Here is a 28,000-nt window from a genome sequence, read left to right as displayed (position 1 = left end):
TTTACAATGTGGATCCCCATGTCGGTGGTCACATTCTACAAACACAGCCACAGCCTGACTTTAATGTTTTCATTATAAGAATAGAGTATATCCACCAGATTGATGTCATGGTTTTCTCCGTGTCTCTGAATTGTCATAGCGTGTGGCTCACACAGCATATGTGATAAGCAAGCCCTGAGCAGTGGGAGAATTACTCTGTTTTTCTGACGGCAACATCTAGATAGCAGTTTTGTTTGCAATGCCTAAACAACCTCCTGTGATTCATTCATAATTCATCAGAAGATTTCCGATGTTAGACTTAGCACAGCTTGACCAGAACAGACTGACTCTTCTCTCAGCGTAAATCCCAGACTTCAGAGCAGAACATACGGACCTGAGACTATTCATTCACTCTTGATAGAACCCACGCATAGAGAGGACTGTCAAGATGCTCTGATCATTAGCTAAGGTATAGTATGACATGGCACAATTGTTATCTTCTTTTATGGGATATTCTAGTTTGGTTTATCTACCAAAACTGCTCTGTGACTTGCAAAATGGAATACTCCAAAAATCTGTTCCATCTAATGATTGCATTAATTCGGTATTGCCATTTGATTTGCACGCACTTAATTTTGAATGGGCTAAAGAGTACAGAATTCTCTTTCTTGAGCAATGTCTTTGAAGAACAAAAACAGGAGAAAGAACGTGGTAGCAAATTGAATCGATGGGGATATGCATGGAGTACATGAGCTACTGGTGTCTTATGGGAAGACACTGATGAAAGCCAACTCCATCTCCAATGTACCACGCGCTGAGACATTGTGAATCTGAGCCCATACCCTTGGGCTCTCAAGACATGCCTCCATCCACCCACCACCTCAAAGCCCCTCTGATGCTACCGCTGAACAGATACAGTCGGCCACCCCCACACTGAGTGGGAGTCAGCTGCTGAAAACACAAGCCACCCACAGTACAGCCGAGAAAAACTCATCTAAACAGCTACTCCTAATTCAGACAGCAACACAACTGCAGCCGCATAAGGCTCACATAAGTCAAGCAGCCACAGCTACTTACAACTTACAGCACAATCAACTGTCAACTGTTGTGCAGCTAACTACACACACCTTCTACTGAGCAGACAACAGCACATAAGGGGTAGTGGAGATATCACAACACGTGTCCCTGTGTTAGGCCTAATAGCACATGCCAGTATTCATGTGAGAAATGACAGGTATTGACAGTGATGTTTACAACTCTCAATACCTAAAAACACACTCATGATACATTATTGAAAAGTTCTGTGGCACTATTTTTTATTGTATGGGCTCCTGACCACATTCACTGTGGAGCTACTTGCAGGTTTGACTCTGGCAGCTGTGGATTCAAATGTTAGAGCGAGCAAACACAGCTGGGTGGAGGTGGACACACAAGGAGACATGGCTAGAGCTTCCTCCCCCCTTATTTGGCAGCTCGCTCTAAATAGTGGCACCTGGAGAATGGCGAAGTGAAGCGGATGCCCTGCCAGCTTTTTCATTTCAGAGTGTCCAAGATCACATTTTAATTCAGTGCACACAGAGTGTCGTTCTGCTCTGTCAAAAGTGCCAGAGCCGGGGGCCAGGTGGGGAGGAGGACACTGTGAGCGCCTCGGGAGAGCGCTGGCTGATGGAGAGGAGAAATTGTCAGAGGTTGGCGGCTCGTTTCCGGAGGCGCTGATGTTTAATGTGGTAAAGCGCACTTTCCTGAGTCCTGTTTATGAGCTCAGCAGCAGCTGAGCAGCGGACGCCTCCTGCTTCAGCACCATGGACAGCACCTATTGTACACATGCCACGCTCATTAGGTAAACCCTCACATTAGGGCTGATATCATACACAGATGACATTTGATCATGTCTTACTTCGTTATATATTCATTTCTTTTACTTGGTTATGTGAAATTATATATGTTATGGTCCTGTGAATTATGGGCAGAGCAAATTGTGCACTCAGTTTCAATCAGTCTGTTGACTTCATCTCACTACCAGCTTACAAGACAAGAAAAGTCTCCTTCCCCCGATCCAAAGGCCACTGATGGATCGATAGTTTACACCCACGTGATCAGTGCTGCCTACTTTGCACTGTCCGTTAACCTCGATTTCCTCTGTGAATTGTGGTCGACACACTGCAGTAATGCGCTTTTGTTTTCTGAGAAGAGATTATCCCACTTTAAGCATTACCCAAGTCAATTATCAAAATGTGGTCCATCTACAAACAAGGCCATTTCACTTTTTTCCCTTTTTTTGAAAATGGAATTCCCTATGGTCGCAGCTCTTAATTGGTTATGTAATTGGGAAAAAAACTGAATGTAGAAAGTTACAGGAATAAGATAGTAGGAAATGACTTGTCCTCAGCTGCTTGCTCAAACAATGCTTCAGTTGAAAGCGATGTTGGATAATTGTTGATGGATAAGCTTCTTATCAGATGCTTTTTGTCCCCTCAGTACTATGGTTTGGGCTATGTGCAAAGACTTTTTTCCACAGTGTGCTCAGAGAATGGACGGTTAGCGGATTGTAAGGCGATATCTACTGAATGTGACAAAAAGTGTTACAGGTTAGAAATCATTTAGAATCTCTTCTCTCTTTAAAGAGAGATGACTGAGCAGGTTAAACCTCTCCACCTGGTTTCGGAACTCAATCAAGCACATGTGTGGGGTTAGCACTTTCCTCCACCAACTGAGTTACAGAACTTGGGGCTTCAGACAAGTAATTTGTTAGATGAGGAGGATGTTCCCCCAGTCTCGTTTTGAAACTCGATTAATCATCGCCCCTCCTTTCCACTGCTTGTGGAGTGATTGGGGTGTGGGGTCCCTGGCCACCCAAATTGCCCTAGCCTCATGACTATTGAATCCTCAGAGCATGCCAACGCTATCTATGATCGGAACAATACCTTGGAAAAAAGGCCACAGTCTGCCTGACTCAGGCACTTGAGGTAATTGCAACACTCATAGACCCGCACTCTGTAGCCACTCAAAAAGATGGGCCCTGCCACAGAATCATTTATTGAATAATGTTTTTTTCCAGTGTGGAGGGATTGTTATTGCTCATGTGATTTAATCTCAGCGCTAGTCATTTCAATACAATTGTGCAATAAGAATGAAGCTCAGCTTTGTGTAAGCATGATGTAGGTGGTCTTTATTGAGCAGCATGTGGTGCCAGCTGGAGAGGCTTCTCTAGCATCTTATAATAAACACAATAATGGCTGCTCTTTGGGTTGAGCTCGGAGTTCTGACTGAAATGAAAGCTGCTGTCATATTGTGCCTGAAACCCTATTCGTCTCATGAGAGAGAATAACCAGACACATTCAAGCGTTAGAGGCATTAAGATGAGGTGCATTTATAACAGCGGTCATTCAGTTATGAAATGTTAAATTAAATAGCAAAAGGTGAAATATTGCAAATTATGAACACATAGCATTCATGCTTGGTAATCAAATAGAAAGGAACTATTAAATTTTTACAGTTATACTGTTTTGTATGAAGACACTTACTTACAGAGAACTCATCTTAGTCCAAGTCATTCAACAGAGCAGCAGTAATTGTTGAAGGAAAACAGAGTAGACACTCTGGTGAACAATGTGGGAGTATCAAAGAAAGGCTGGACGCTGTGTTGAGGGTTCAGTGGTCCGCTGACAGCTCAAAGGGCCGCTAGACGGTTGGGACAATTAAATGACTCCACGATTGACAGACAGACAGGTGGATTGCTGGTCACACATAGTGGTTACATTTCTTCAGCAATTGAATCCATGTCAGTTCACGAGGGCATGTGGAGAAACCAAGTAACAGAAAAGTAGTTACTCGGTTATTGAAACCTGAGAAAAAGGATAAACCCTGGTTTCATATATTGAGTTCCTGTTTTAAGGGCCTCCATGGCATAAGATGAGAGGATCGGAACCCCCCATTTTAATTCTGCCAATGCATCTCCAGCCCACTTACAGAGCAATTTACTTTGGCACATAGTATTATAGTAGTGTCAGAGACTTATTTCAAAGCCATGCTATCTTCAGACCACTCGGATTAATATTTCAGGGCCAAGAAAACAACAGCCTCAAGATATTTACATTTTCAATAAATCTGTTTGTTTATGTGCCTGTGCTTCCTTTACCTCAATTGCTGTGATATTTCATAGACTGTCAAATGAAACACTTTTACAGGACTGCAGTCTGCTCTGTTGCCGAGAAAAAGCCGTAGAGGGTTGTGTGCTCAGTATGGGGGTAATGACATCTGAGAATCAGTTTCTTTCAATTCATTTGGTAGGATGGGATGGGGACCATAACATCTTGATGTCTCTCTCATGGACCCTAGAGTCTAGACAGAACCACGCCCCAGTCAAAATGTGTGTTTGATGTTTGTTTAATTTATGCTGTATTGTTTTCTGTATTGTTCATGTGAAGGAAACACAGTCCACACCTGTCACGTTTATTCCCCTTGACTGAGGACAGAGAATATCCCTTCAAATTGAGTAGAACACTGAGTGGATGTCAATGCACTCATTTCCCTTTCACGAACCAGCACTGTGTGAGTGCTTGGAGATCTGGATTCTCATAGATCATGCCCATAGTGCGTGGTGGCCTCCATCTCAGGTGTTTGTGTTGATACCTGCAGTAGGCTGGAGGCTCTCTGGTCCCCTTTTCTCAGCAGCAGCTCTATTGTCTAGTAATGCAGAGCTGGGGTGACACATGCAGCATAGTGTCCACACAGCAGTCTGGAGCACTAAAGAGAACACTAGTTTAAATAAAGAACAGGCAGACAAGTCGGCCATTTCATTTCATGCCAACACCTGTGACAGCGTTCCTACTTCGCTCTTTTTCCTCTGCAATGAGGACATCTTGAGAAATAAACACTTCCAGCAAATCAGAGCAGTAATGAATTCAGAAGATGCGACACTTCCATAAATATGCCTCACCTCCCCTCATCTTCAAGTTCTCATTTTTGCACAGTGTCTTTTCTGATATGGACAGGGGCTTCAGTGGAACTGCTAGGGTTGTGACTCTATCAAAATGCAATTTAGTCTCGATCACTTTCATGTTGAGCACATCGTAATTAGATGAAGCACATGGCAATTAGTGTGGCACCTAGTAATTAGTCCTATACTGATGCTCCTACCACATTTTATATTTAAACTTGAACCCTGTTCCCTTCTATGGTCACGACACCACGTGACAGTGGTCTTGGAAGAAGGTTCACGAGACATCATAACTCATCCTCTGAGTCTCATTAACACATCATCTCTGCAGAGGTCTCTGGGTTTTCTATAGTGCCTCTTCTCTGCTCCACAGGTATGTGAATGCCTATAGCATGTTGCTTTGTGTTATGGACATGAAAGGACACACGTCGCCACTCCTGGGGGCCACATGAATTATTGAGCGGCGGCCTCGCGCCTCGTCAAGCCATCTCTGAGGAGCTCCTCCAGCAGTCACGGGCCCGGAGCACGGCGAGCGGCGCCTCCCCCAGCCCAGCGGCTAATCCCAGCGCTAATCCCAGTGAGGGGGTTTCACGGGCGAGGCCCTCTGCGCTACGTGAGGTGGCACATGGATGCCCTCTCATACACGCCACTCACGTCAGCGCGTGCAGATCCGCCTCAAAGCCGCGGAGATCACGCCGCCCGGCGATGCCAAGTTTCAAAGGCCAAGGAAAGAGTCGGGCGAGCTCATTTACCTCTGGGTGACCTTCCTCTCAACAGTGTGGCTCTCGCTCGCTCCTCTTCATCTCAGCCCAAGCCAGCGTTTGATCACGGGGCTCAGCATCTGCTGACACGCAGGCTCATCAGTGCCTTCTGCTGGACGAGCCTCCTCACCTCGCTCTGGTGTCCCACACACACTGGCCAGTCAACACACAATCCATCATCTCCACGGCTCCCACTCATGTCCTCGTCTACCAGACAAGACGTGTGTGTGCCAAGTCCAGTGGCACTCAGGAGCGTGACAGGAAGTTAAACAACTGGGGGGGGGGGGGGGGGGCAGTGTGTGTGTGTGTGTGTGTGTGTGTGTGTGTGTGTGTGTGGGGGGGGGGGGGTCAACACAAGACATCACACACTGGCACCATATTTTCACACATTAGGTTTTTCAGAGTCAAGTTTTCAATCAAGTTTTTAATTAGTCAGTATGGTTCCTAAAGAGACTTTGGAGGAAGCCAAAATTAGTGAGGTTTTAGGATACCAATATCATTTGAAATGAGCAAAGAGCTTCACATCCAATGGACTATAAAACAATCATTTTACACATTCAGGTAAATTCTTGTCCTTATTTGAGTCACATAAAAGGCTTTAAAAGCTTGATTAAGATATAATAACATAATATAAAATGACATAGTATGATATGTACAGTACATAGTATATCACATGATGCAAGAGCCTGCAAACAGCTTCCGCACTAAAGCAATATGAACTTCTAAATGTGTCCAAATATGGAGATAGCTGTGACATTAGTTAGGTCAATGAAGTACTTGTGCATGTGTGCATGTGTATTTGTAAGTGTGTGCGTGTGCGGCTGTATGGAGCAACCCATCTCTGCGTCAGAACTGCGCAAACACTCGGCAGGCAGGCCATACGAGTCCCCCCACCCTCTCCCCCCCTCTCCAGTATATAACAGCCGGCCCTACTCTCCCCTCTGAAGTTTCTCTCATTCAGTGGTACAGCGGACAGTGCGCTTCTTCTCCCTCTCCTCTGCTCTCCTCTGCTCTCTCTCTCAGCACCGACTGAAGGTAAGAGCCTTTCTGACTGAGCATGTGTGCCTGTGGGTTTGTGTGTGTGTGTAGGCTATGTGTGTATGTGAGTGCACATGAATAAGTCCTTTTATATTTGGTCTTAACTGTAAGTGATTCTTACATTCTTACTTAAGTGATTCTTACAGTTAAGACACTTATTCTGCCAATTCTGAAATTATTTGTGATTATTTCTGCACATTTGTCTATCTATTTTGACAGAATGATCGGTATAGAATTTAATATAACATTTGAATAAATGTAAATAAACACATTTTATGTGATCAAAAAGATTTCAGGCTGTAACTGATATTGCAGTGACTTTCAATACCATGATTTTAAAGATTTATCACAAGAGTAAAGATTTAGCACAGCTTTTTGAGAAAAAGTAACATTTCTGCATCACATTCAACCAGCATTGCATCCAAAAAGCACTAGATCTCATTGTCCTTTGGGAGATCATGGCAGGCTGATTGGAGCAGAAAGCAGTTCTTGACATGATATAACCGGTTTCATTACTCTCCTCTCCCCTGAGAGTTACAGAGGAAGACTTACACAGGGTACAATTAGAGCCGTCTGGCCCTGTTTAATATTTAATTTCAATCAGCTGATCTTGTTCTAATGAAAAAAAGGTGTCAATAGAGTAATTTCCTCTAATGAGACTATGTTTCATAAAGGCTTGGCAACCAATTCCAAATATATTATGTATCTGATATTAAGGCACATCTGTTTTGGAATCATTGCCCTCTATGTAACATTTCAAATTGTACCATCACAGACTTCATTCCTTGTAAATCAGTTTAAACTGAGGTATTATATTCTTTGAAAATCATCATGTTAATGACGACACATTAATCTTTGTGTGTGTGTGTATGTGTGTGTGTGTGTGTGTGTGTGTATGTGTGTGTGTGTGTGTGCGCGTGCGTATGCAGATGAACTGTGGTATCTGTGTGTGTGTGCTGCTGGCGGCTCTCTCCAGCAGTGGCTGCCTGGGGCTCCCAGCCCACCCCCCACAGGACGAAGGGCACGGCCGCACAGGGGCCGTCTCCCGGGCAGCGGCGGCCGCACTCCACAAGCGTCACGCCCGCTCGGCGCCGGTGCCCAGCGGAGCTCTCCTGCCCTTCACCAAAGCAGCCGTCATGGAGGACGAGGAGGAGCAAGACCCTCGCACCAGCCTCCACCAGCTCATCGCCACGCTCATCGCTAGGAAAGGTGGGGCCCCTGCACACACACACACACACACACACACACACACACACACACACACACACACACACACACACACACACCTGAATTCAGACGTCTTTATTTAGACTTGTGAGCAGGTTAGGGCTGCCTTATTCTGTGTCTTAAAACACCATAGTCCTTAAAGACTACGGCCACTGAACAGAAAATCACAAGTACTGTACTACTGATGACTCAGGACGGGTCAGGAATTCATAAGGAATTCATGAAAACTGCATTGGTGTCACGGAAAGGGAATGCTTATCAGAACAAGAGCTAATCCCTACAGCTGGACAGCAACTCACAGTGATGTGTTCTCCTGGCCTCAGGTGCATCCCGCAGGAACTCGGTGCTGACCAGCAGAGCCAGTGGGCCGGCCGCCAGCCACCGGATAAAGGACCGCGACTACATGGGCTGGATGGACTTTGGCCGACGGAGCGCCGAGGAGTACGAGTACTCCTCATAAGAGCCAGCGCCCGCCCGCCACCGCCCCGTCCCCCGCCCCACCTGTACAGGAAGCAGAGATTCATCACATTTGCTGTCTCGGAAATCATTGTCTGAAAACTCTATTTACGATACATTCGATGTAAATTTGTTTGTATAATGAATATAATGCAATATATAAATATGAGTACACATACAGACTTTTGCAGAAAAACAAGTTGTGAGAATGTTTATTATTTATTTAGAGTGTGTTTTCATGTTTCACTTCCAAACTCAATATAGAGATGTGTGCATCAGTGGGCATCAGTGGTCCCTCAAAAGAGACACTTCAGCATAGGAATGACATGGTAGCTTTGCTATAAACGCAGGTGGCCCCAGGGCTGCTACTGGTTGCTCTTTTTAAGAAGCTCTGATTGCAAAGCAAATAATTCAGTGTTGTTTGGGGGGACAATGTGCAAAGATAACATTTAATGAGCTTCACTGCAACCGGATCTCCCTGATTGACCCTTTGCAGCAACATCACTCAATGCTAGCATTAAAAGGCGGACAAAACAAAGCTTCCTCCAGATCTCATTCTTTAAAAGAGGCCGGAGGGATAGACCGCTGTGCACATAATAGCATCGCTCACTCACTCACCACCACCGCCACCACGTGAGGACACACGAGACAACTGCGCGCGCGCTACGTTTACCATTACAACGCCCCATTAACAAACGTTGCAGGCGTCTGTGCGGAGCGCGGGAGACCTATTAGAGGGACACAAAACACGGGAAGGTAGCACATAATCGCACAGGTGCTCAACAATGAGAGGGCTTTTTGTCCCATTTTGTTTAACAATAAAACGCATGGCTATGGAAACGGAGAGCAAACCAATGAGATGGACAGCAGGGCTGGGCAATTACGTCTGCTGCACAATTAACCTACAGCAACAAAGAGAGATGACAACCCTGTCCTCCATATCGCAAGTCCACAATAAAATATGTGGTGCACACTGTGTAAAATGGGTTACAATGTTTTTGAAAACAAAACAAAACAGAACAAAAAAATATATTGTGACCTATACTTTTAATTTGTGAATTGTGTTTTAGAAGCATATGGTAACGTAAGGGGAGAGCTTCACCAGGTAAAAGCCTGAATAGGCCTAAGAAAAGAATATCTAGCCCATACCAGATTGAATACTGAAATGAATATCAGCAAATTTAATTAATTTGATGCACTCATTCTACCCTGTTGCTCTTCACACTGTTTCACATCTCTGGAACGTTAGTTTTACAATGAATAGTTTATTTATAATTGAATGTTATTCTCCCCACTTGACATGCCTCCATGTTGTGACTAAATTAAGGCCACAAGTGGAGGTCTGAACTGCCTCCTCAGTCATGTCCTCACAGGGTGGACCACTCTACACATAGGCTATTACACCTCTCATTCTGGTGCTCTCCGTGGAGAAGTGGCCATCTCTGCCGTATGCAAATGAGTCTTGAACACGCAGCACCATCGCCTGAATAAGCGGTCACCTCTTAAATGATGCGGGGGCTGATTCATTACGCGCTTCTGGACACATTCTGGACACACACCTCCGCAAGAGCGCAGCCGAGGACTACAGCGTGAAGGTCATCAGTGTCTAAAGTGCTCATTGCTGGTTACCCATCACCCATTGTCATGCTAGCCATGGACCAGCAGAATCTAAAAGTGCTACAGTCACTTTGGGGCGATCCAAAATTAGACTATTTCACATATAGAAACAAATAAATGTAGTTAAGGTAACTTGTTAAGCAACCAACAGTTCTTTGGTTGAAAAAGTCATAGAAGTCATATATGAAACATCAATAAACCGTTTGGAAAAAGTTAAGCTTTACAAAATGTGTTCTTAGAAAACAATATTCTGAGGTACTCCCCTGTTCTCAGTAATTAACTAAAATTTCATCAGTAATGTTATGAAAATCTGTGCCAGTTATCGTGGTCTAAATGGAAGTCAAGGGGATGCTAAGAGTTGTGTACTACTGCTACAACACGCACCCCTGGGGTCTCACCACATGGATTAATACTGTTGATATGCCCATGTTACAGTTTTTCACAATTGCTAGAACACCTTTTTCAGAACTCTTTACCTTTTCTCAAAACTGTGAACACAAAACTCATTTCTCAAACTACATTCTCGAAACCCTTCAATCTTGTTGCAAAACTGAACAATCACCTCAAAACACTTTTAACTTTGCTCAAAACTAACTAATGGTCTCAAATCATTGAACACATCAGGCAAAATTACACTCCTGCAGAGCAGTGATAAGACAATACACCAAACAATGGAAGACACAGTTTTCAGGGCAGGGTTTATGGCTCCTGGAGGAATTGTATTCATTCTAATTTGAAAAATAAAATATCACAATGAAAATAAAGAATAAGGACTTACATCACTCTCTACTCATATCCTCTAGCCTATATGAAGATATAAATCAATAGTTTTGTAAGTGAACAGAAAGACAGACTGATACTGTACTGAATATGATTTGTACTGTGATGCCACAGACTCTGATAGTACTGTAAGTATGCAATACTGTAATATTGTATTGTGCCTAAATTTAGACTTACTTGGACATCCTGATAACTCAGCTCTTTCACTCTCTCAGAGTTGAGCTCAAAGGGTAGTAAGTGTGTAACAGTGGATGTTCAGTGATTACTGTACTGTATGATAATGGACATTTACGCTATTTCTCTTCTGTAGTCTGAATCTTTGGATTATTGACGCCACAGAGAAACCACTGATGTTGGGTTGGACCATGAAGTCCTGCTTCTCTCATTGGCATTCCATGAACCAGAACATGGTCAATGATTGTTGCCCAAATATCATCATTTACAGTATTGCAACTCTTGGGACTCTGTCTTTCTCTTCATCCTCTTCCTCCTACCTGCACCCTCCTCTTCCTTGTACCCCACTTCTACTGTAACACACACTTGTTGTCCCCTGCGTCTCTGTCAACTCTGAACTGACTTATATTGGTTGTCACATCATTAGACAGAAGTGTTATCAATTTTGAGTGGTAGTGTTCAAATGGAGACAACTGTGCACTAATTGTGTTCAACTTCTGCATTGTTTGGTTATCAATATAATTAAGAAGTGCATCAGAATGCACAATGTGTTCACAGTTTTGCAAAAAGGGTTAATGAGTTTGGTAAAATGGGTGAAATGGGTGAAAGTAGTCTATGGTTTTGCCAAAAAAGGGAGCAATTCAATAAATGTGTTCAGACATTTGAGAATTTGATTCAGAGAATGGGGTTTAGTGTTTGAGCAACTGTGAAAAACTGTAATAGAATCACTCCATTTCAGGCCAGTAGGGGTATATACCTTGTTCATGTGGAGATTAATGAATATGGATTTCAGAATTCAGAGGGGGTTGAAGCTCAGAACAGTGCAAAACCAACCTTTAATAACAGAACACTATTGTAACTCTTAAATCATCTGAATGCAGAGAAAAAAATAAATGAAATGTAAAATTGAACAGAACAGTGCAAAACAAAAGGTCACACATGGAGAAGTCGTATCATTGATTTATTGATCGATGTTTCTGCCAACAGTTTTGGAGGTGTCAGAATGTAGAACTCCCTTAAATGCCTTTCAGCAGTGTTACATCATTCCCATCCGCTTCCTCTTTTTATAGTCTAGTTTGTTGCTTTTTTAGAAAAAAAAAGTTAGCAAGACTAAACTCATTGCATAATTGACCATTTACAATGTACAAGTGGCATAGTTCCCTTTGTGGTACAACATATTAAAATTGTCATTTGAATGGATGAGCAGTTCTGGACACCACTGTCTGCATTGCAGTAGCCTACATTCAAAACACATATTCAAGTTACAGATGATAAGTGCGCACACACAATCTTCAGCAGACAAATCTCTTTTTGCTTTTTACTTAACGTAACACAAACAAATAATAACAAGAAAAGAATTGATGTCTAGCACTGCGGCACATGTGCTGATGTTATACAGTTTGAGTACTATGCAACCGTGATCTGGGATCAAGCATTAGCCTTGCTTAGAACCCGCTATATCTGAGAACACTGAGCAGATGCCGTGCGCGTGCCTCAGGTCCAGTGTTAATGCCAATCGTCCCACACTGAGGCAGAAGACACCAAAAATGTTGACAGTCAGAGGACATGAACTTGAATCTCAGGCACTAGGACGATTACGTTAGGGGCCGGGCACACCTAGAAATGTATAACCTTTGTGACGCTTGTAGTGTAGTCCATGTACAGGTGAACTGGGAGGTACAGTTAGCACGCGCTTGAGTAATACATGAGCCTCTGATAAGCCTCCTCTCAGCTGTAGCACCACAGCTCAGCACTGCACTGCACTGCACTGCCACCTGGTGGCCTGAAAAGGCTCTACTCACTGCTGTGTGGCCACCGTTTCAGGATTCAAGTCATGGATTCTGGATTTAGAGGAGCCGATTTAACATAAACTAGTTTGTACAGATTATATGTTCACACACGCACACATACACACCCTTATAAATTAGGTTGGTCGGTTAAAAAAATAAACAGACAAACAAACAAACAAAAAGAAACCCTCAGAATTGTTTGCTTTGTCAAGCTGAAACGGCATGATCCTTTAGTACAGACACCCTGCGGTTAGCCTCATCTTGAACTGCTAAGTTGAACTTGGAGACAGAGAGTTAGGGGACCAGCAGGGTTGGCGTGCATTGCAAAGACTTGCTTTGTTAAAGTTTAGCAACAAATTCATGTTTGTGATGCTGCCCTTAAAATCATGTTGTTAAGATCAGGCTTTAGTTAGATCCTGTGCACAAACCCAAGTCACCAGCATCAGGGCTGCACAGCCACCCTGTGGAGATATGGGAACGAGGCTGTCGAGGACAGAGACGAGGGCCTTATCTGCATTCCCACCATACCTGCTGAGACTGGTGTCCACAAAACATGTCTCTCAGGTCGCAAGTCTAACCATGGCCTACTACTCCTGCCAGCGCTATGGGCTGGGGTTAGTGTTAGTAGCTTCTCTTTCTTGAACAACTTGGCAATTAGAGAGAAGCAAGGTGACCCTCACCTCTGAATGTAGCGTTTGCATTAAGGTGCTTCATTTGTAACTACATGCCCCTTGTGAGGGGTACTAGTTCTTGCCCCAGACAGGGTAAGGGCACAAGGGTAAGAACACAGTGCTGCAGCCCCAGGATGGAGTGAGAGCCTGGGGCAAAAGAGGAGGTACACAGAAATGCATTATGGGATCATGGTCACATTCCCTATCCAACAAGAGAGACAAAAGTGCTTTTTAGTAGACGACCACCACGTTTTGGTGATCTCCAGGCCATCTCCACAGCAAATGTGCTACATGAAGCTCTTAAACCCACAACTCAAACTCAATTGGCTTATTAGTATCGTGGTTATGTCCATTTACACATCTCAATGTTTCAGAGAGAAAAATAAACAAGATTCAGGGGCACTTATACAAAATAATCTGTTCAGAGAGTTCCCCCACAGGCACAAAGTGGATTTGTCACAAAGGTAACGTTCTACATCCTGTATACACGCTGTGGTTCAAAGGAGAGGAGGGGCTTGATGATGGGGAGCAACGGAAAGGCAACATTCACTCTCGGTTCAGGCTAGTCTGTTTGGGTAGCGGAGTGGGCAGCAGCAGCTCTGTCCCGCTCTCGGGCCCCAGGCCCTTCATGGCCATGCTGGCCCCCACCATGGCCGGGTAGCTGCGGTTCCGCCGCATGCCAGCGTTGAGCGTGGGAAGGCCTCCGATGGGGCTGGTGACCATGGCGTGTGCCCCCCCCGGCCGGCGCAGCCCCCCGCAGAACGGCCCCAGGGTCAGAGGGCGGGGGGCCACGCCCAGGCGCTTGACCTTGTCCAGCAGGCGGAGGTTGTGCACGCTGGCGTCCGCCTGGGCCTCGGCGTCCGCGTGCTGCTGCTTCTCCGCCTCGCGCACCTCCTTCAGGATGGAGCTGGCCGGCTTGGAGGCCAGGAAGTTGTCGTAGGGCGGGGCCGAGGGGCTGTAGTCAAACGGGGGGGCGGCCATGTGGCTGCTGCGTTTGGCTCTGGTGGGGGAGTTGGGCGGGGTGGAGGGGAGCGTGTCCGTCCCGCGCCTGGAGTCCTGGCCGACGGCGCGCTCGGCGGGGGCGTGGCTGGGGTTGGCGTAGTCGGCAGGATGCGACGCCGCGCGGTCCCAGCTGCAGGGGTCGTAGACGGCGGCGGAGATGCCGCTCTCCTGCAGCATGCGCACCAGGCCCAGCGAGGTGCTGGTGGTCTTGGTGGAGTCGCGCAGGTTGGTGAAGGACTCGGCCGCGCTGAGGCGCCGCGGGGTGCAGGGGGTGGAGGCGGGCGTGGAGGAGCAACGGAGGACGCTGGAGGTCAACACACACGAGGCAGTGGGACCGGACATCAGACTGAGGAGGAGAGAGAGAGAGAGAGAGAGAGAGAGAGAGATTCACAAAATAAGTCCCTGAAAATGTGGTCTCAGATTCAAACATGGTTCAGTAGTAGCAGCTGTTTGTTGTTAAAGCTTCAGGATGTGAAATTACTCCTGTAACAGAGTTCAAATAGTTACAAGCTAAAGCATGGTATTGTAGTTCCAGGATGGACATGCACCAAAAAGTGTTGCATTCACACGGCAGAACATTCCAGTAATTCAAGGCAATTTAACCACATTAAAAGTATTAGTCATCAGTTAATTAAAAACAGAAAGAGGTCTATTGACCCTCCGCCATGTTAATCAGATTCTATTTTCATTCATAAAACCATTGAAAGGACTTAGGTTGAGTCAGCGTTAAAATGAAAAAGCATGAATTTGCTTCTATTCCCTAACACTGCTCTGTACAGTAGGAGTTAGCTTGGTTTTCTTCTTTCTCTCCTTTTTCACATGCGCCACTAGTCCGGTTCTGTAAGAGCGGCGCTAAATCATGCTGGAACAGACAGTGGGCAGCGAGTGCCCCACACTTTAGACGGGCACTGCTCTGGGGTTAGGGAGCCACACAAACTGTTAAAGGGCAACACACACCCATGACCTCCAACGCCCTAATGGGCAAGCCATGTGGCGCAGGCTCACCCCGAGGGCAGGGCTCAATGCGCCTGCTCTATGTCTGCCCTGAGAAACAAGTGATACAGCACCGCCTCGTCTTCCTCATCACATGACCTGGGGGAGCCAATGGGAATATTCTCTCAGTGGAAGACTTGATGGTGTACACGGCTTTGTTCCATTGTGAAGATGAATGTGGTGATGACTATGTGCTGTGTGTGCTCCTGGTGCCAAGATTTACTGGCATCTTCAGTTTATTTGTGTAGACACATTAACAGAGTGTTTATAAAACTGGACATTTCATTCATTCTGTGTGTATGAGAGAGTATAAGTGTGTGTGTGTGTGTGTGTGTGTGTGTGTGTGTGTGTGTGTGTGTGTGTGTGTGTGTGTGTGTGTGTGTGTGTGTGTGTGTGTGTGTGTGTGTGTGTGTGTGTGTGTGTGTGTGTGTGTGTGTGTGTATATGTGTGCTCACCTGGGTGTGACTCTGGTCAACTCGTCCGACGGGTGCATGATGCGGCAGGTGGTGAAGGTGTAGGTGGAGCTGGTGTGGGACTGGCACTTCCCAGGGAAATGCACTGCAGAGAGACAAGCCACCCGTCAGTCTGTTACACTGCTCCCCTCACCCAGCACATACAGTACTGTACATACTGTACTCCCAAAGACACAAGCAGGAACTTAAAACTGCATCAGAGGATTTCCCAAACGATTTGTTTTAAAAATGTTTGACTCGGATGTATTCAAATATCTTCCGTTACATTACTGCTACATTCCTGTTTTTCTGTTGCAGTTTTATGACCTATGCTGCAAGAGAAGTGAGCAGTAAGCAAGACTTTGAACACCTCTACACCCCAAGCATGCGGGAAACATGGATGGAACATCACCTTGGAGAGGAGAATGAGAGGAAAACAATGAGTGTGATTCACAAGGTATGTAGCACAGAGATGACAGATGAAAAGTGTGTGTGTGTGTGTGTGTGTGTGTGTGTGTGTGTGTGTGTGTGTGTGTGTGTGTGTGTGTGTGTGTGCCGCTGAGCCTAAGTGATGCTGACGTCCCCGAGTCATGTGAGGATGTACACATGCTGCTTTTAATAGTGCATAACTCCAGTGTATTTTAAGTGTGGGGGGCTATGAGTGGTGTGTGTGTGTGTGTGTGTGTGTGTGTGTGTGTGTGTGTGTGTGTGTGTGTGTGAGTGAGTGGAATATTTTTTTTTTACTGAAGTGGACTTCAGAAAGGGGATCTGGTTGTAGTGAGAGATTTGTGTATGTGCATTTATGTGAAATACATCAACAAATCAACAGATAAAGAGAGAAGAGAAAAACAGAGCAAAATCGTATTCTGTCTTATTGAATACAGCATCAGATGAGCTGTAGACTAGACGGAGATAAATGCAAAGCTAAGATAAGGTAAGATCTGGGGGAAGAGAACAAATTGCAATAGAGATCAAAGAGAGCTGAAATCATTATAATCCCAGATAAGAATGAGAACAGATCAATTTAAAAGTTTTGCTTGAAAAGATATTCTTTTCCCTTCTTTTAAATGCTATGCCAGTCACGAATGATATTAGGATTGTTAAACAAGTCAGAATGAAATGATCAGGATGCCTTTGAAAACAGCTTCCAAACATGGCTTATTACAGGCATGAGGTTCAATAGAGAACAGCATGCTTATTGGCAAGTGAAGCACTGCTAGCAGTGAAGAGCCACATTACCCATCTGGAATCACTCATCAAGAGGCACTTCAAAGGTTGTAAAAAAGATCTATTAAAAGAATATCCTTTTTCACTGTTCTCAGTTCTCCTGCTTTGAATTGTTTGAGGAGAGGAAAGGGCTTTTGAAAGTATGGACTGAAACATATGGTTTGATTGAGGTCTGAGAGAGGGCAGATGCGATTAGAATGCAAAAACGAGGAAATGAAACAATAAAATGCAAATATACTCAATGAAGTATGGCGCCAGGCATCTGAGGGTGGGGGTGATGTGGGTGACGTGTGTGTCAGCGTGATGACGTGGAGACCCAGAACACTCGCCCAGCCGCCAACACAACAGCCCCCCCACTGGCCCTGAGTCCTGCTGAGGAGGGGTGGGGGTGGGTGGGGGTCGCTCCTGGCCTGTGTGCTGCGCTGAGAAGAGGAGGGGGGGAGGAGGGAGGGAGGGAGGGAGGGGGGGAGGGGTTAGAGCACACCCTCACCGGAGGACAAGCCTGCAGCCTCTGCATTCTCCAAACTTCCTGTGGCCACCTGGCCATTTCCTGTCCCTGCGGCCGACGCCGTGGTGGCCCCTGCTGACGGCTCTTGGCCGAGGCCGTCGTCGTCGTGGTCGTGGGCGCCGCCGAAGGTGCCGCTGTTGTTGTTGTTGTGGAGCGGCGTGTTGTTGTTCTCGCTGGCCAGGGACGAGGTGGACGAGCAGCGGCTGCGGCAGAGGCGGTGGCGGTTCAGGTGACCGGCGACCGAGAGGCCCAGCAGGGACGAGCGCTCCCCAGACTCGTCCTCCTCCAGGTCGGTGAACTGGTACACCTCCTCCAGGTCCAGCTCCAGCGGCCGGAAGCCCTTAGTGACCACACCGGGCCGCGGGTCCAGGATGCCTCCCAGGTTGGGCTGAGCCAGCTGCTGCCAGTGGTGCAACGTGGCCGAACCTGAGAGAGACAGGAGCAAAACCAGAAGGAGAGAGGAGAGAAACAGTTTGGCATTTAGTGATCAGAACACTGCAATTAGCTAACGAATTGTAAAAGTATTACTTAAAAGAGTAAAAGAGGAAACTTGAAAGATAGTTTAAAGCGTTCTCGGCTGAATTGAACAGTTCTTACTCCACAATACGCGTATCCTGTGAAGGATGTTTTGCAGTTGTTGTTTGTCAAAGGAAACATCGCCAAAGAAACGATGGCAACCAGAGAATACTTCTATTCATTACATGAAAAAAGATGTTCTGTTTTCAACTTAAGTTGTGAACATCAGGTCCCGTAGAGAAATCAGCCACAGTGCCATCTGGAAAATCAGCACTCAGGGCAGTATGTATGGAGTAGAGCGCTGGCATGACCACACACATGCTGGGACATGCCCACACATGCCCCCCCGCAACACTCACTTTAACGGTGTCGGTACCATGTGATCAGACGGCTGACGAGTGGTGTGTAGGGAAAAAATAGCACTTCTGAGCCTCATACACTTGGAATTTCCAGGAATTGTTTCAAAGTGGATTATATTAGTTGTGGAAGTAAAACCCCTCTTATACAGTACCTTGACATGTTAGCATTCAGACTTGTCAGGTGGTGGGGTGCAAATCAATGCATACAACTACGCATATGAAAACAGACATCCACCATTGTATGTGCGTGCGCGCGGACACACACACACACCCACACACACGTGCATACTTACAAATACATACAGTACATGCACTCCCACATAAAAATATACTCCTACACCAAACATAACTGGTTACTTGTCACAAAATCATATCTCTGATATTAATAATGTGAGAATGTCATCTATGCACTGGTTAGGTACGGCCACAGTTGAAAAACTCAAAAAATAAACATGGTGAGAAAATTATAATAAGATTTTATTGGCAAATTCTCAACAAAAAATGAACACACTCAAAAGACAGGGTGAGAAAATTTAAGGACAACACAAAATACAGCCACACAATGTCAGGTGACTGAAGAACAACATACATGAGTTCTGTCAGTGCAAAGGGGAGAGGGAACAAACAAAGTGCTGGAGATGGAGTTAACGGAGGGGACCTCGGTACCTAACCAGTCAGATAGCAGACCAGCATGCACCACAGCGCTGAAATGACAACCCAAAACCAGACTGGGCGCTACAGTAGAAACAGCACAATGCGCTGTCCTACATATCCAACATCCATAAGACCTTCAAATGACTATTACACAACACAAATCTTCACATGTGAAATTGAATGTTAAAGCTTTTATCACACAAATCCCTGTGATTCTAATCATGGGATACAAATACAGTTATACTGTATGTATGTATGATCAGAGCACTGTATTCTAGGAGCAATACCTCTTTGTATCACAAGGGGGCATAAAGAGCAAAGGTGCATTATCACCACTGAATCACTGGTGCTGGTCACAAAAGCTACATACCAACATAAAGTGCATAGAAATAACATGTATAAATGACAACTAGTGACTAAAAATAAATATTGTCTCCTGTACATCAAAAACACTTGATCTCATTCTAAACAATTGCTACGGAGCAAATACAAATAATTGTACTGCCACAACAGGGTAGGCTGCTGTTGACACACAACTAAAGAATGGAAGACAAGAGTTAAACAAATGCTACGGCGGAAGACATTCTTTTAACAGAAAAAGACACGTAGGTCTTCACACAGCATTTTGGACACTAACATAAAGCAGTACAAAAAAATGTACCACGTGTGTTTAATGTGGGTTGGACATTGAACCAGTATGGCTAACTGCTAATATGGCTAATGACATTCTTTTCAGGGACACCGTATCAACGAAGGCAGTTTGACCTTTGAACTTTAAAGTGCTGTGGCTTTTTGAAAAGAGATAAAACAGTCTGAGTGGCCCTCGGAGGCCTCTCAGATCTCAAACAGGCAGTGTGGCTGTGTGTGGCGGAAGTAGAAGGAGTAGTGCCTGCCCAGGGACACGGTGTCCTGGTGCACCAGTGACCACAGAGAGCTCAGCAGCATGGCGGGGAGGGAAGTGGGGGAGGGGGGCCAAGAGGGAGAGGAAGAGGAGGAAGAGGAGGAGGAGGAGGAGGAGGAGGAGGAAGAGGAGGAGGAGAGGTAGAGATAGAGAGAGCGGCGGCGGCCAGTGAGGTCACCTTCCAGCGGCTTAACGATCTGCAGCTTCTCGGGCAGGTAGGAGCGCGGCGCGTAGAAGGAGAAGCCGGACAGGCCCGAGTGCAGCGAGGACAGTCCCAGGGACATGATGCTGTCGGTGGGCGTGAGCGCGCCGCCGTCCCCCTCCTCGCTCCCCCGGCCCTCCGACAGCGCCTCCTTCTCCGACAGCTCCTGCAGCTTGCGCTCGCGCTCGTCCTCGAAGAAGCGGCGCTCGCTCAGGTAGTTGTCCCGCCGCAGGGTCAGTCGCCGCAGCGCCGCCTCCAGGTCCCGAGAGCCCGGCGTGCCGGGGGTCCCCGCCTGCTTCCTGTTGGAGTCGTCCGACCTATTGCCCAATCAGAACAGACGGGGAGAGACACACGGCCAACACGGTCATCACAAAGAACACACTTCTATTAGACAGGAACATCTCACCTCAGAAACTGACCACTGAGCTCATCACATGTTTACTTTAAATACTTGGCATTTAAAGGATAGCAACTATTCCCTTATTTTGCTATACAGGTTCCTTAACAGTTTCCATTTAAGTAGTTGGCAATTTTGGCTAAAGCCAGTGAGTGCCACTCTATGTTCAGGGCAACATTCTCAATCCCTCACCTTCACTGTGATTCTAACAGTAACAGCTCTACCTATGAGGTGGACATAAGTACTGGACAGAGGGGCCAGCAGAGATGGGTGAGGTGAGGTGAGGTGAGGTGAGGTGAGGTGAGGTGTTGAGACTGACCGGTCCTCGGGCGTGTGGGCCTCCAGGATGACGCTGCTGGTGCGGTTGTCCATGGTGCCTCCGTACATGCTGGAGCGGGGCGTGCTGACGCAGCTGGAGCGCCGCGAGTTGATGGAGGACGTCTGGTTGGAGCCCGGGATGTTCATGGGGGACGGGCCCATGGAGCGCTGCCGCACCGTCTGGTTGACGTTACGCACCGTCTGGAAGACACGTTTGGGCTGCAGCCTGGACACACACACACACACACACACACACACACATGAGGATCCACAGAGCAGATCAGCGTCTCCTCGCCATGGCAAATAGATTCTACTTTGCAGTACTAATGTTATAGACCAACACAATGTGAATTTTGACCATCTGCATATGGCAGTTTCATAAGCCGCATTACTACTTGAGGAGGATATTGTCCCACTTTAAGAAGTACACTGAAAAGAGAAGAGGTCGTTACAGACCAAATATGTGACATGAATGTTTGACATACTTGTGCTCCTCTACGTCAGGATCATCCATCTGCAGCTCTTTCCTCATGGTGCCCTCGATCTCTGCAGCCAAGGAATCCTAGGAGAGAACAATACCACTGTCAGACAGCAGAGGGCAGCACTAGAGTCAGGGCCATGCAGGGTAGGGTTACGACCTCTCTCCCTTTAAACCTGTGGTTCTCAAACTTTTTCTGTCATCCCCTTTAGAGGTGGGGAATTTTCAAGGCCCTCCTGACCCCATCAACCCGGCAAAATGGTAAAGCGAAATTCTTTTTGGATTTTGGTTCTATGTTACATTTCCCATTGCGGCCTGCTGCTATAGGTCTGTTTATGATTATTGTATGTGTGTGTGTGGTTATTTATTTTTTAATCGATGATCTTCCTAGTCACAAAAGAAAGGCATTACTGAAGATGGGCACAAAAAAAAGTCCTCCTGTTCATCCACCCGTCATGTCTCTCTATTCCCCACTAGAGGGAACCGCTCCACTCTGAGAACCACTGCTTTAGACACACACACACAGGTCACAAGCGCATAGATATATAACGGAAATATCATAGTTCTGTAGTTAAATGATATACTGAAGGCATTTTACATGGTCATGAGGTGCAACGTATCTCTTATCAACTTATGATAAAAACAAGTGATCACCAGCAATTTATTTTTGAGCAACTAGGACTACACAATTGTTCACATTTTAATCATGATCAGTTTTGGCTTCCCACGATTAAAAAAAGATGATCGAGCGATACTAAACATGCGTGCTCCTCTCACTATAGAAGAAAAAACAAACAAACAAAAAAAATCATGCCCTCCCTAAACCTGTCTGACCATGTGCCTGCATGTGCCAATAACATCTGCTCCCTGCACCACACAGCCAGAAGCTTCCTGGATTCACTGTGGACTAGTAGCATAACGCTAAAAGTAAAAAATATAGCCATACAACAAATAAAGTCAAAAGTAAAAATGTGTGGCACAGCAGAAGGCAAGAGCTCGTCCCTCGAAGCGGATCTGTTGTTCGGAAATATTTCAGATTTAAGGCAAGTAAAAGAACAAATCATATGCAAAGCATGGCTCGCAACTCACACCGTTAGACACGCAATTAAGAGAAATCACACAAGGTCACGCCACACATGCCTCTTTTACCACGTTAACTTTTAGTCCGTGCTTTATCCGATGCATAATGACAGTTGAGCAGGCAACAGTCGCAATGTGCGAACAATAATTATAATTGTGCGCATCAGTCCCTTTTAACTTATCAGCGAATAACCAAACGACTAAACTCATAAACAAGGGGGCACACAGAAAACCAACTGGAACAGACTAGTAAATCAAAGCCAATGCGGGGCAGAGAGGCAGAGAGGGAGGGAGGTAAAGAGAGAACTACCACGTTTTCTTCTGCCTCAGGATCCTGCAAAACACAGAGAAACAAAGTAGCCTAAGCTAAACAAAGATAGAATTGCGAAGATGGGGATCGGCTAACAACATTTAAATAGACTTTACATAAATGCCATATCGACCATTTCTCTATACAGAAAGCAATGGTGAATGGATTATCTTTAATGTCATTAACATGACATGGGCTAAATATCAAATGACACCAATCGATTAATTATTTGAAACTATCGTTCAAAACTAGAGTCTAGAAAGAGAAATAAACAGGCTGTCCGGTATTCTGCAAGTGAGATAGAGGGAGAGTACAAATACTAGAGCTTTCAAAAGAGAGGAGGAAAAGAAGAGGAGAGTTTGGGTTTTGGGATCGGAGATGGCTCAGAGACTGTGAGGAGCTAAGCCAGATAGCACGTTCAATATGTTTAGGAAAAAGTTGCTGAATAATCGTGATACATTATCGTGATCTAAATATTGATCAAAAATAATCGTGATCATCATTCTGGCCACAATCGTGTAGCCCTGCAAGCAACCTACAGTATGTTATATCAAATCAAACTTTACAACTCCTCACATCTTTGCTGCAGTAATGTGGCTGATGATTGATGTGACTTTATTATTATTATTATTGCTTCGGTTCTGCTATATTTGTCACCCATGCAGTGGTCTCTCACCATGGGGAACAGGCCCAGCGAGTGGAAGCGGCGTGGGGTGCTGAGGGGGAGGGTTTTGTTCCTCAGGTTCTTCAGCTCCTCCTGGGCCTCATGCAGCATCTCCATGCACTCTGCATACTTATCCTCCAGCTCTCGCAGCTACACACACACACACATACACACACACACACACACACACACACACACAGAATAAAAAACACACAAGGACACAAAAAATTAAATATAAACAAATTGTTATGACAGGAAAAGAGTAAAAAAAAAACTATTTAGCATTGCATACAATTATGGTTATAAAGTGATAACTGGCTTATATATATATATATATTGAGTATGGAGTGTGTGAGTATACATATATATATATAATACACTTAATTATAACAGTGAGATCCCACCAGGATTCCCCTGGATCACATCTTAAAGGGGTCTGGGTCATGACCCACATAAGTTACCTCTGCTGTGAGCTGTCGCTGGGCGTCTTTGGCAGCCCCTAGATGCTGGGTGAGCTCCTCGTTCTCAACAGCATACTGTAAAACAGTGCAGTGGCCCATGAGATCACACGCCACACAGCAGCTACAGAGCACTCGCAACACAGTGGCTCTGGGAGTGTGTGAGTGTGTGTGTTTATTTGAGCGTGTCTTAATGAGTAAATGGTTGAGAACATACTGCCTTGGATTTCTTCTGCTGGTCAACAATCTGGGACAAGAGGTGGGTGATCTCCTCCTGCTGACGAGACGCATCGTCCGTTTTCCTGGCCAGATCTTCGGCCAGAGAGGAGATCTGGAAGTTAGCATTTCCTGAAGAGAGAGAGAGAGAGAGAGAGAGAGAGAGAGAGAGAGAGAGAGAGAGAGAGAGAGAGAGAGAGCAAGAGAATGTTTAGAAGGGAAAGAGGTCACAAAAAAAACGAGAGAACAAGGCAACAAGGCAGAGAATGAGGTTGCGATGGCTGCAAATGTGCGGTGAATAAAACATGAATTATTCTGCTGCACGTGTTCCGGAAGAGCCCTGCTGGAGCAGCTCGGGAGCGGAGTCGTGAGAGTGCATGCAAGGTTGGACACGCATGACACACTCAACTACAACATCCTCCTGAGATACACACAAGGGGTTCCTCATTCGTCTTTTATACATCCTCCCGTCCTTCTTTGGTGCTCGTCCTCACTGGTCTAGATAAAGAATGATGGGGCGGCAACCATGGGATAGTCTATCAGTGGGAACGAGTATGGAGGACCGAGCTTCGAGGATCGAGGAGGGATGTTGAGAGAGGCCCACAGAGGAGGCCACCTCTGCTCCTCCGAGCCATGTCCAGGAAGCCTCCAGTGCTCTCCCAGAGAGCATTATGAGGGGAGACATGGGAGACAGAGGGCTGTTATGTGGGGGCTGCTGGAGGTGGCAGCTTGAAAGGAGAACTTACTGAGTCACTGTTAGGAGGACTTGCTGAGTCACTGTTAGAGGAGGACTTACTGAGTCACCGTTAGAGGACTTACTGAGTTACTGTTAGAGGAGGACTTGCTGAGTCACTGTTAGAGGAGGACTTGCTGAGTCACTGTTAGAGGAGGACTTGCTGAGTCACCGTTAGAGGAGGACTTACTGAATTACTGTTAGAGGAGGACTTAATGAGTCACTGTTAGAGGAGGACTTGCTAAGTCACTGTTAGAGGAGGACTTGCTGAGTCACCGTTAGAGGAGGATTTACTGAGTCACCATTAGAGGAGGACTTACTGAGCTCTTTCACACAGTCGTTCACCAGCTGCTGCTCCTTCTCCTCATAGCACATGGTCTCGGTCTCCAGGTGATTGGCCTGAGATGCACACATATACACACAGACAAACATAAACACACACAAACTGGAAACCGCTGCAAAAGAAATGGTTCATATTGCTAATTTAGCATTCTAATTGTTAACTTAATTGTCCAGACCTTGCACGTGTCTACTAGCCTTCATTCAGGAACCATGGACCTAATTTTCCTTTAGCCAGGCTACGTGTCTACACAGATCAGTCCCTTTCAGAGCACCAGAGTGGCTGGTGTCCTGCCCAGGATGCTCACCTCCGTGCGCAACACGATGTTCTCCTCCTCCAGGTCCTTCAGCTTCTTCTGCAACGAGTCCAGCGGGAAGCTGCAGGGCAGCGAGGCCGTCGACTCATTCCGCCGGACGCTGGAACACATAGACACACACACACACACACACACACACACACACACACACACACACACACACACACACACACACAGCAGGGTCATACAGGGAGCAGAGTAACAGCGGCATCATACTCAGCAGTCAAATAGCGCTATACATGATAACGTCATTCTGTGGATGTACACAGATGCAATGGGGTTGTGATTGGCTGGTTGAGGCCTCTTTCCGGTGAGTCAAACAGACACTTGTGTGCCAATGAATATGAATAAGTCTAAAATATGCCTGTGATCATACATCAACACTTTGCTGATCACTTTCCAGTGCTTTGCAAAGGCAACGTGCATGGCATGAAAAGTGTATGTATGTGCAAACTGAAACACTCTCCTCAGCTACACCAGACTGTCTGCACTCGCAACGCATGCATAATTAATGCAGCAAGGTAGCACTGTGCAATCGTATAGCAAGAATCAATGTTTTACCACGGCTGTAATGAGAGCTGCACATGTACTGTACACCTGGCCTGCAGCGTGTGGGCACTAGAAGTGGCCACAGTATCTACTGAAACAAAAGGATACCCGTGTTTCAGAGCCATTGCTTAATAAAGTGGACACACCCTTGGATTCAAAAAGGCACCTTGATAAAAAGATGCGTTTCACATTCTCAGAATGCATTCTAGAATTTCTAGGTAGCCTTGACTGATATGCCCTGCAGTAACCTGGCTCCCTCGTCTCGCTGCGTGTAACAGGAGGCTGAGGGTGGAAAGTCCTGCAGTGTGTGTGGATGAAGGTGTGTGAGTGTGACGGGGATGGATGTGGCTGTGCTACAGCGCGGGGGCCAAGCGCTCCACCACTCCCTGCCACTGCAGCAGCTCTCAGAGGCCCTGGTGCTCACGGCTGGAGCCCACGACATCAGCAGCTCCTTACTGCAACACAGCGCGCCTCAGGGCTCCTATTGTTAGCACTCTCACCCAGACAAGGGACCTCAGATTACTCAGCCACAGGTGACTAGTGGTATACCAGGAATTTGTGTGCTTGTGTAAAGATATTCAAAACAGTACGCAAAAGATCGAGCACTAAGCTAATCCTTCAAGCCAAAGCAAGAACAGGAGAGGTTACATGCTACTGTAGGTTCCACAGAGCAGTAGTTCTAGAGGTGGTTTACGGGCCCACAGTAGTTCTCCATGTTTGCCAGGGTGGAGGTGTGGAGGTGCGGACTCACGGGGTGGAGGTGGCCGACTCGCCTTCACTCTCCTCGGCCGCGTTGGTGTAGAACTGGAGCAGCTCATCTTTCATGGACAGGTCGTGACGCAGCTGCGACACCTGCAGACACAAAGGGCCACACACTCAGTCAGGCGTGGCCAGCAGCTTAGTGGGGAACCAGGCGGAGTCAAATGAACTAAGGCTCAGACAACAGTAATCAACTTCTCATAAGCAATTATCAGGGACCGCTTGAGTTTCATCACTTGATTGAATTAATGCGCATTACTGCTCAGTGGAGCTTGTGGAAACTGGTACAAAGGGGCAAAGCTACAGGGTTTCAGTGCTGAACTCTAAATGACATCCGTTTAAACATTCCCTAAAGATTCTCTGTAATACCTTAAGGTTCCCTAAAAGGTATGTGTTTGCTGGAATACTCAGATATTGCCAAGGTATATATATATATATACACACAAATATAATACTCATATTACCCAACTTAAAGGACTCCCTAAAACTCCTGTCTAAGAACAAACTGTCTATTTTTGGATGATGACAACTATAAATCTTTGTTGGGGACCAAAAGAACATTAATTGGAGTCCCCAAGGAGAGTTTGCACTGGTTATCATCCAAACACAGACCACACACCCTGCTATGTTAATAGACTGGAGTTGTCCTTTAAGAGACTGCCAGGACAAGAAAAGATTGGGGGCAAAGCATAGCTCTCCAAATACCCCACTCCATTTTGCCACCTATAGGGCAAATCAACTCTCCTTCATCTGCCCCACTCTGGCCCGTGGTCCTCCACCTACCTCCTCCCGTATGTGCTCCACCTGCTCCTCCAGGTATTCATTTCGCTCGCTGAGGGTTTTGTTTTTCTTCAGCAGCGACTGGCCAATGCGGGCAGCGAGCTCCAGGTCACGCTCTTTCTGGAGTGGGGAGAGAGTCAGATGTCTGTCAGAGTCAGCCAGATGTCAGTGGCACACGCGGACACCTCATGGGGATACATGGTGCATTAGAGCAGACTGAAGCCCAGAGGGCTACACTTGAGCTATACTGAGAGGGCAGCCATTTGGGTTTATTCCATTCTAGTGAGGAAGACTGTAAACAAAACAAAGAAAAAGGCCCCACCTACAGTAAAGATTACAGATCTACTGAGCCACAG

At 46.1% G+C, this 28,000-nt stretch overlaps 2 protein-coding genes across 6 annotated transcripts in view; one reads left to right on the top strand and one right to left on the bottom strand.

The window, feature by feature from the left end:
- Positions 1–6,637: 6,637 nt before the first annotated feature.
- Positions 6,638–8,557, top strand: ccka (cholecystokinin a). The gene is made up of 3 exons (XM_062537855.1): positions 6,638–6,714; positions 7,647–7,926; positions 8,268–8,557. Exons 2-3 carry the CDS (start codon positions 7,647–7,649, stop codon positions 8,402–8,404), a joined length of 417 nt encoding a protein of 138 aa, XP_062393839.1. The 5' UTR covers positions 6,638–6,714; the 3' UTR covers positions 8,405–8,557.
- Positions 8,558–11,916: 3,359 nt separating this feature from the next.
- The window catches only part of trak1a (trafficking protein, kinesin binding 1a), a 34,973-nt gene continuing 18,889 nt past the window's right edge, over positions 11,917–28,000 (bottom strand). For 3 of the 5 annotated variants that reach the window (XM_062539619.1, XM_062539614.1, XM_062539618.1), the window contains 14 exons: positions 27,648–27,764; positions 26,857–26,957; positions 25,548–25,656; positions 25,221–25,299; positions 24,169–24,299; positions 23,955–24,029; positions 23,506–23,643; positions 22,830–22,853; positions 21,447–21,523; positions 20,963–21,187; positions 20,223–20,563; positions 17,597–18,040; positions 15,883–15,985; positions 11,917–14,780 (listed from right to left, as the gene is read on the bottom strand). In XM_062539619.1, the coding sequence (XP_062395603.1) occupies positions 13,979–14,780; positions 15,883–15,985; positions 17,597–18,040; positions 20,223–20,563; positions 20,963–21,187; positions 21,447–21,523; positions 22,830–22,853; positions 23,506–23,643; positions 23,955–24,029; positions 24,169–24,299; positions 25,221–25,299; positions 25,548–25,656; positions 26,857–26,957; positions 27,648–27,764 (2,766 nt within the window). In that variant the 3' untranslated portion in view covers positions 11,917–13,978. The remainder of the gene's footprint in view (positions 14,781–15,882; positions 15,986–17,596; positions 18,041–20,222; positions 20,564–20,962; positions 21,188–21,446; positions 21,524–22,829; positions 22,854–23,505; positions 23,644–23,954; positions 24,030–24,168; positions 24,300–25,220; positions 25,300–25,547; positions 25,657–26,856; positions 26,958–27,647; positions 27,765–28,000) is intronic. The other 2 variants (XM_062539615.1, XM_062539617.1) reach the window with 2 other exon arrangements.

The sequence above is a fragment of the Sardina pilchardus genome, chromosome 6 (genome assembly GCF_963854185.1).
Source record: "Sardina pilchardus chromosome 6, fSarPil1.1, whole genome shotgun sequence".
In the NCBI taxonomy this organism is placed as follows: Eukaryota; Metazoa; Chordata; class Actinopteri; order Clupeiformes; family Clupeidae; genus Sardina; species Sardina pilchardus.
The sequence above is the reverse complement of the archived record's forward strand: the minus strand, read 5'-3'. Positions and strand labels throughout refer to the sequence as shown.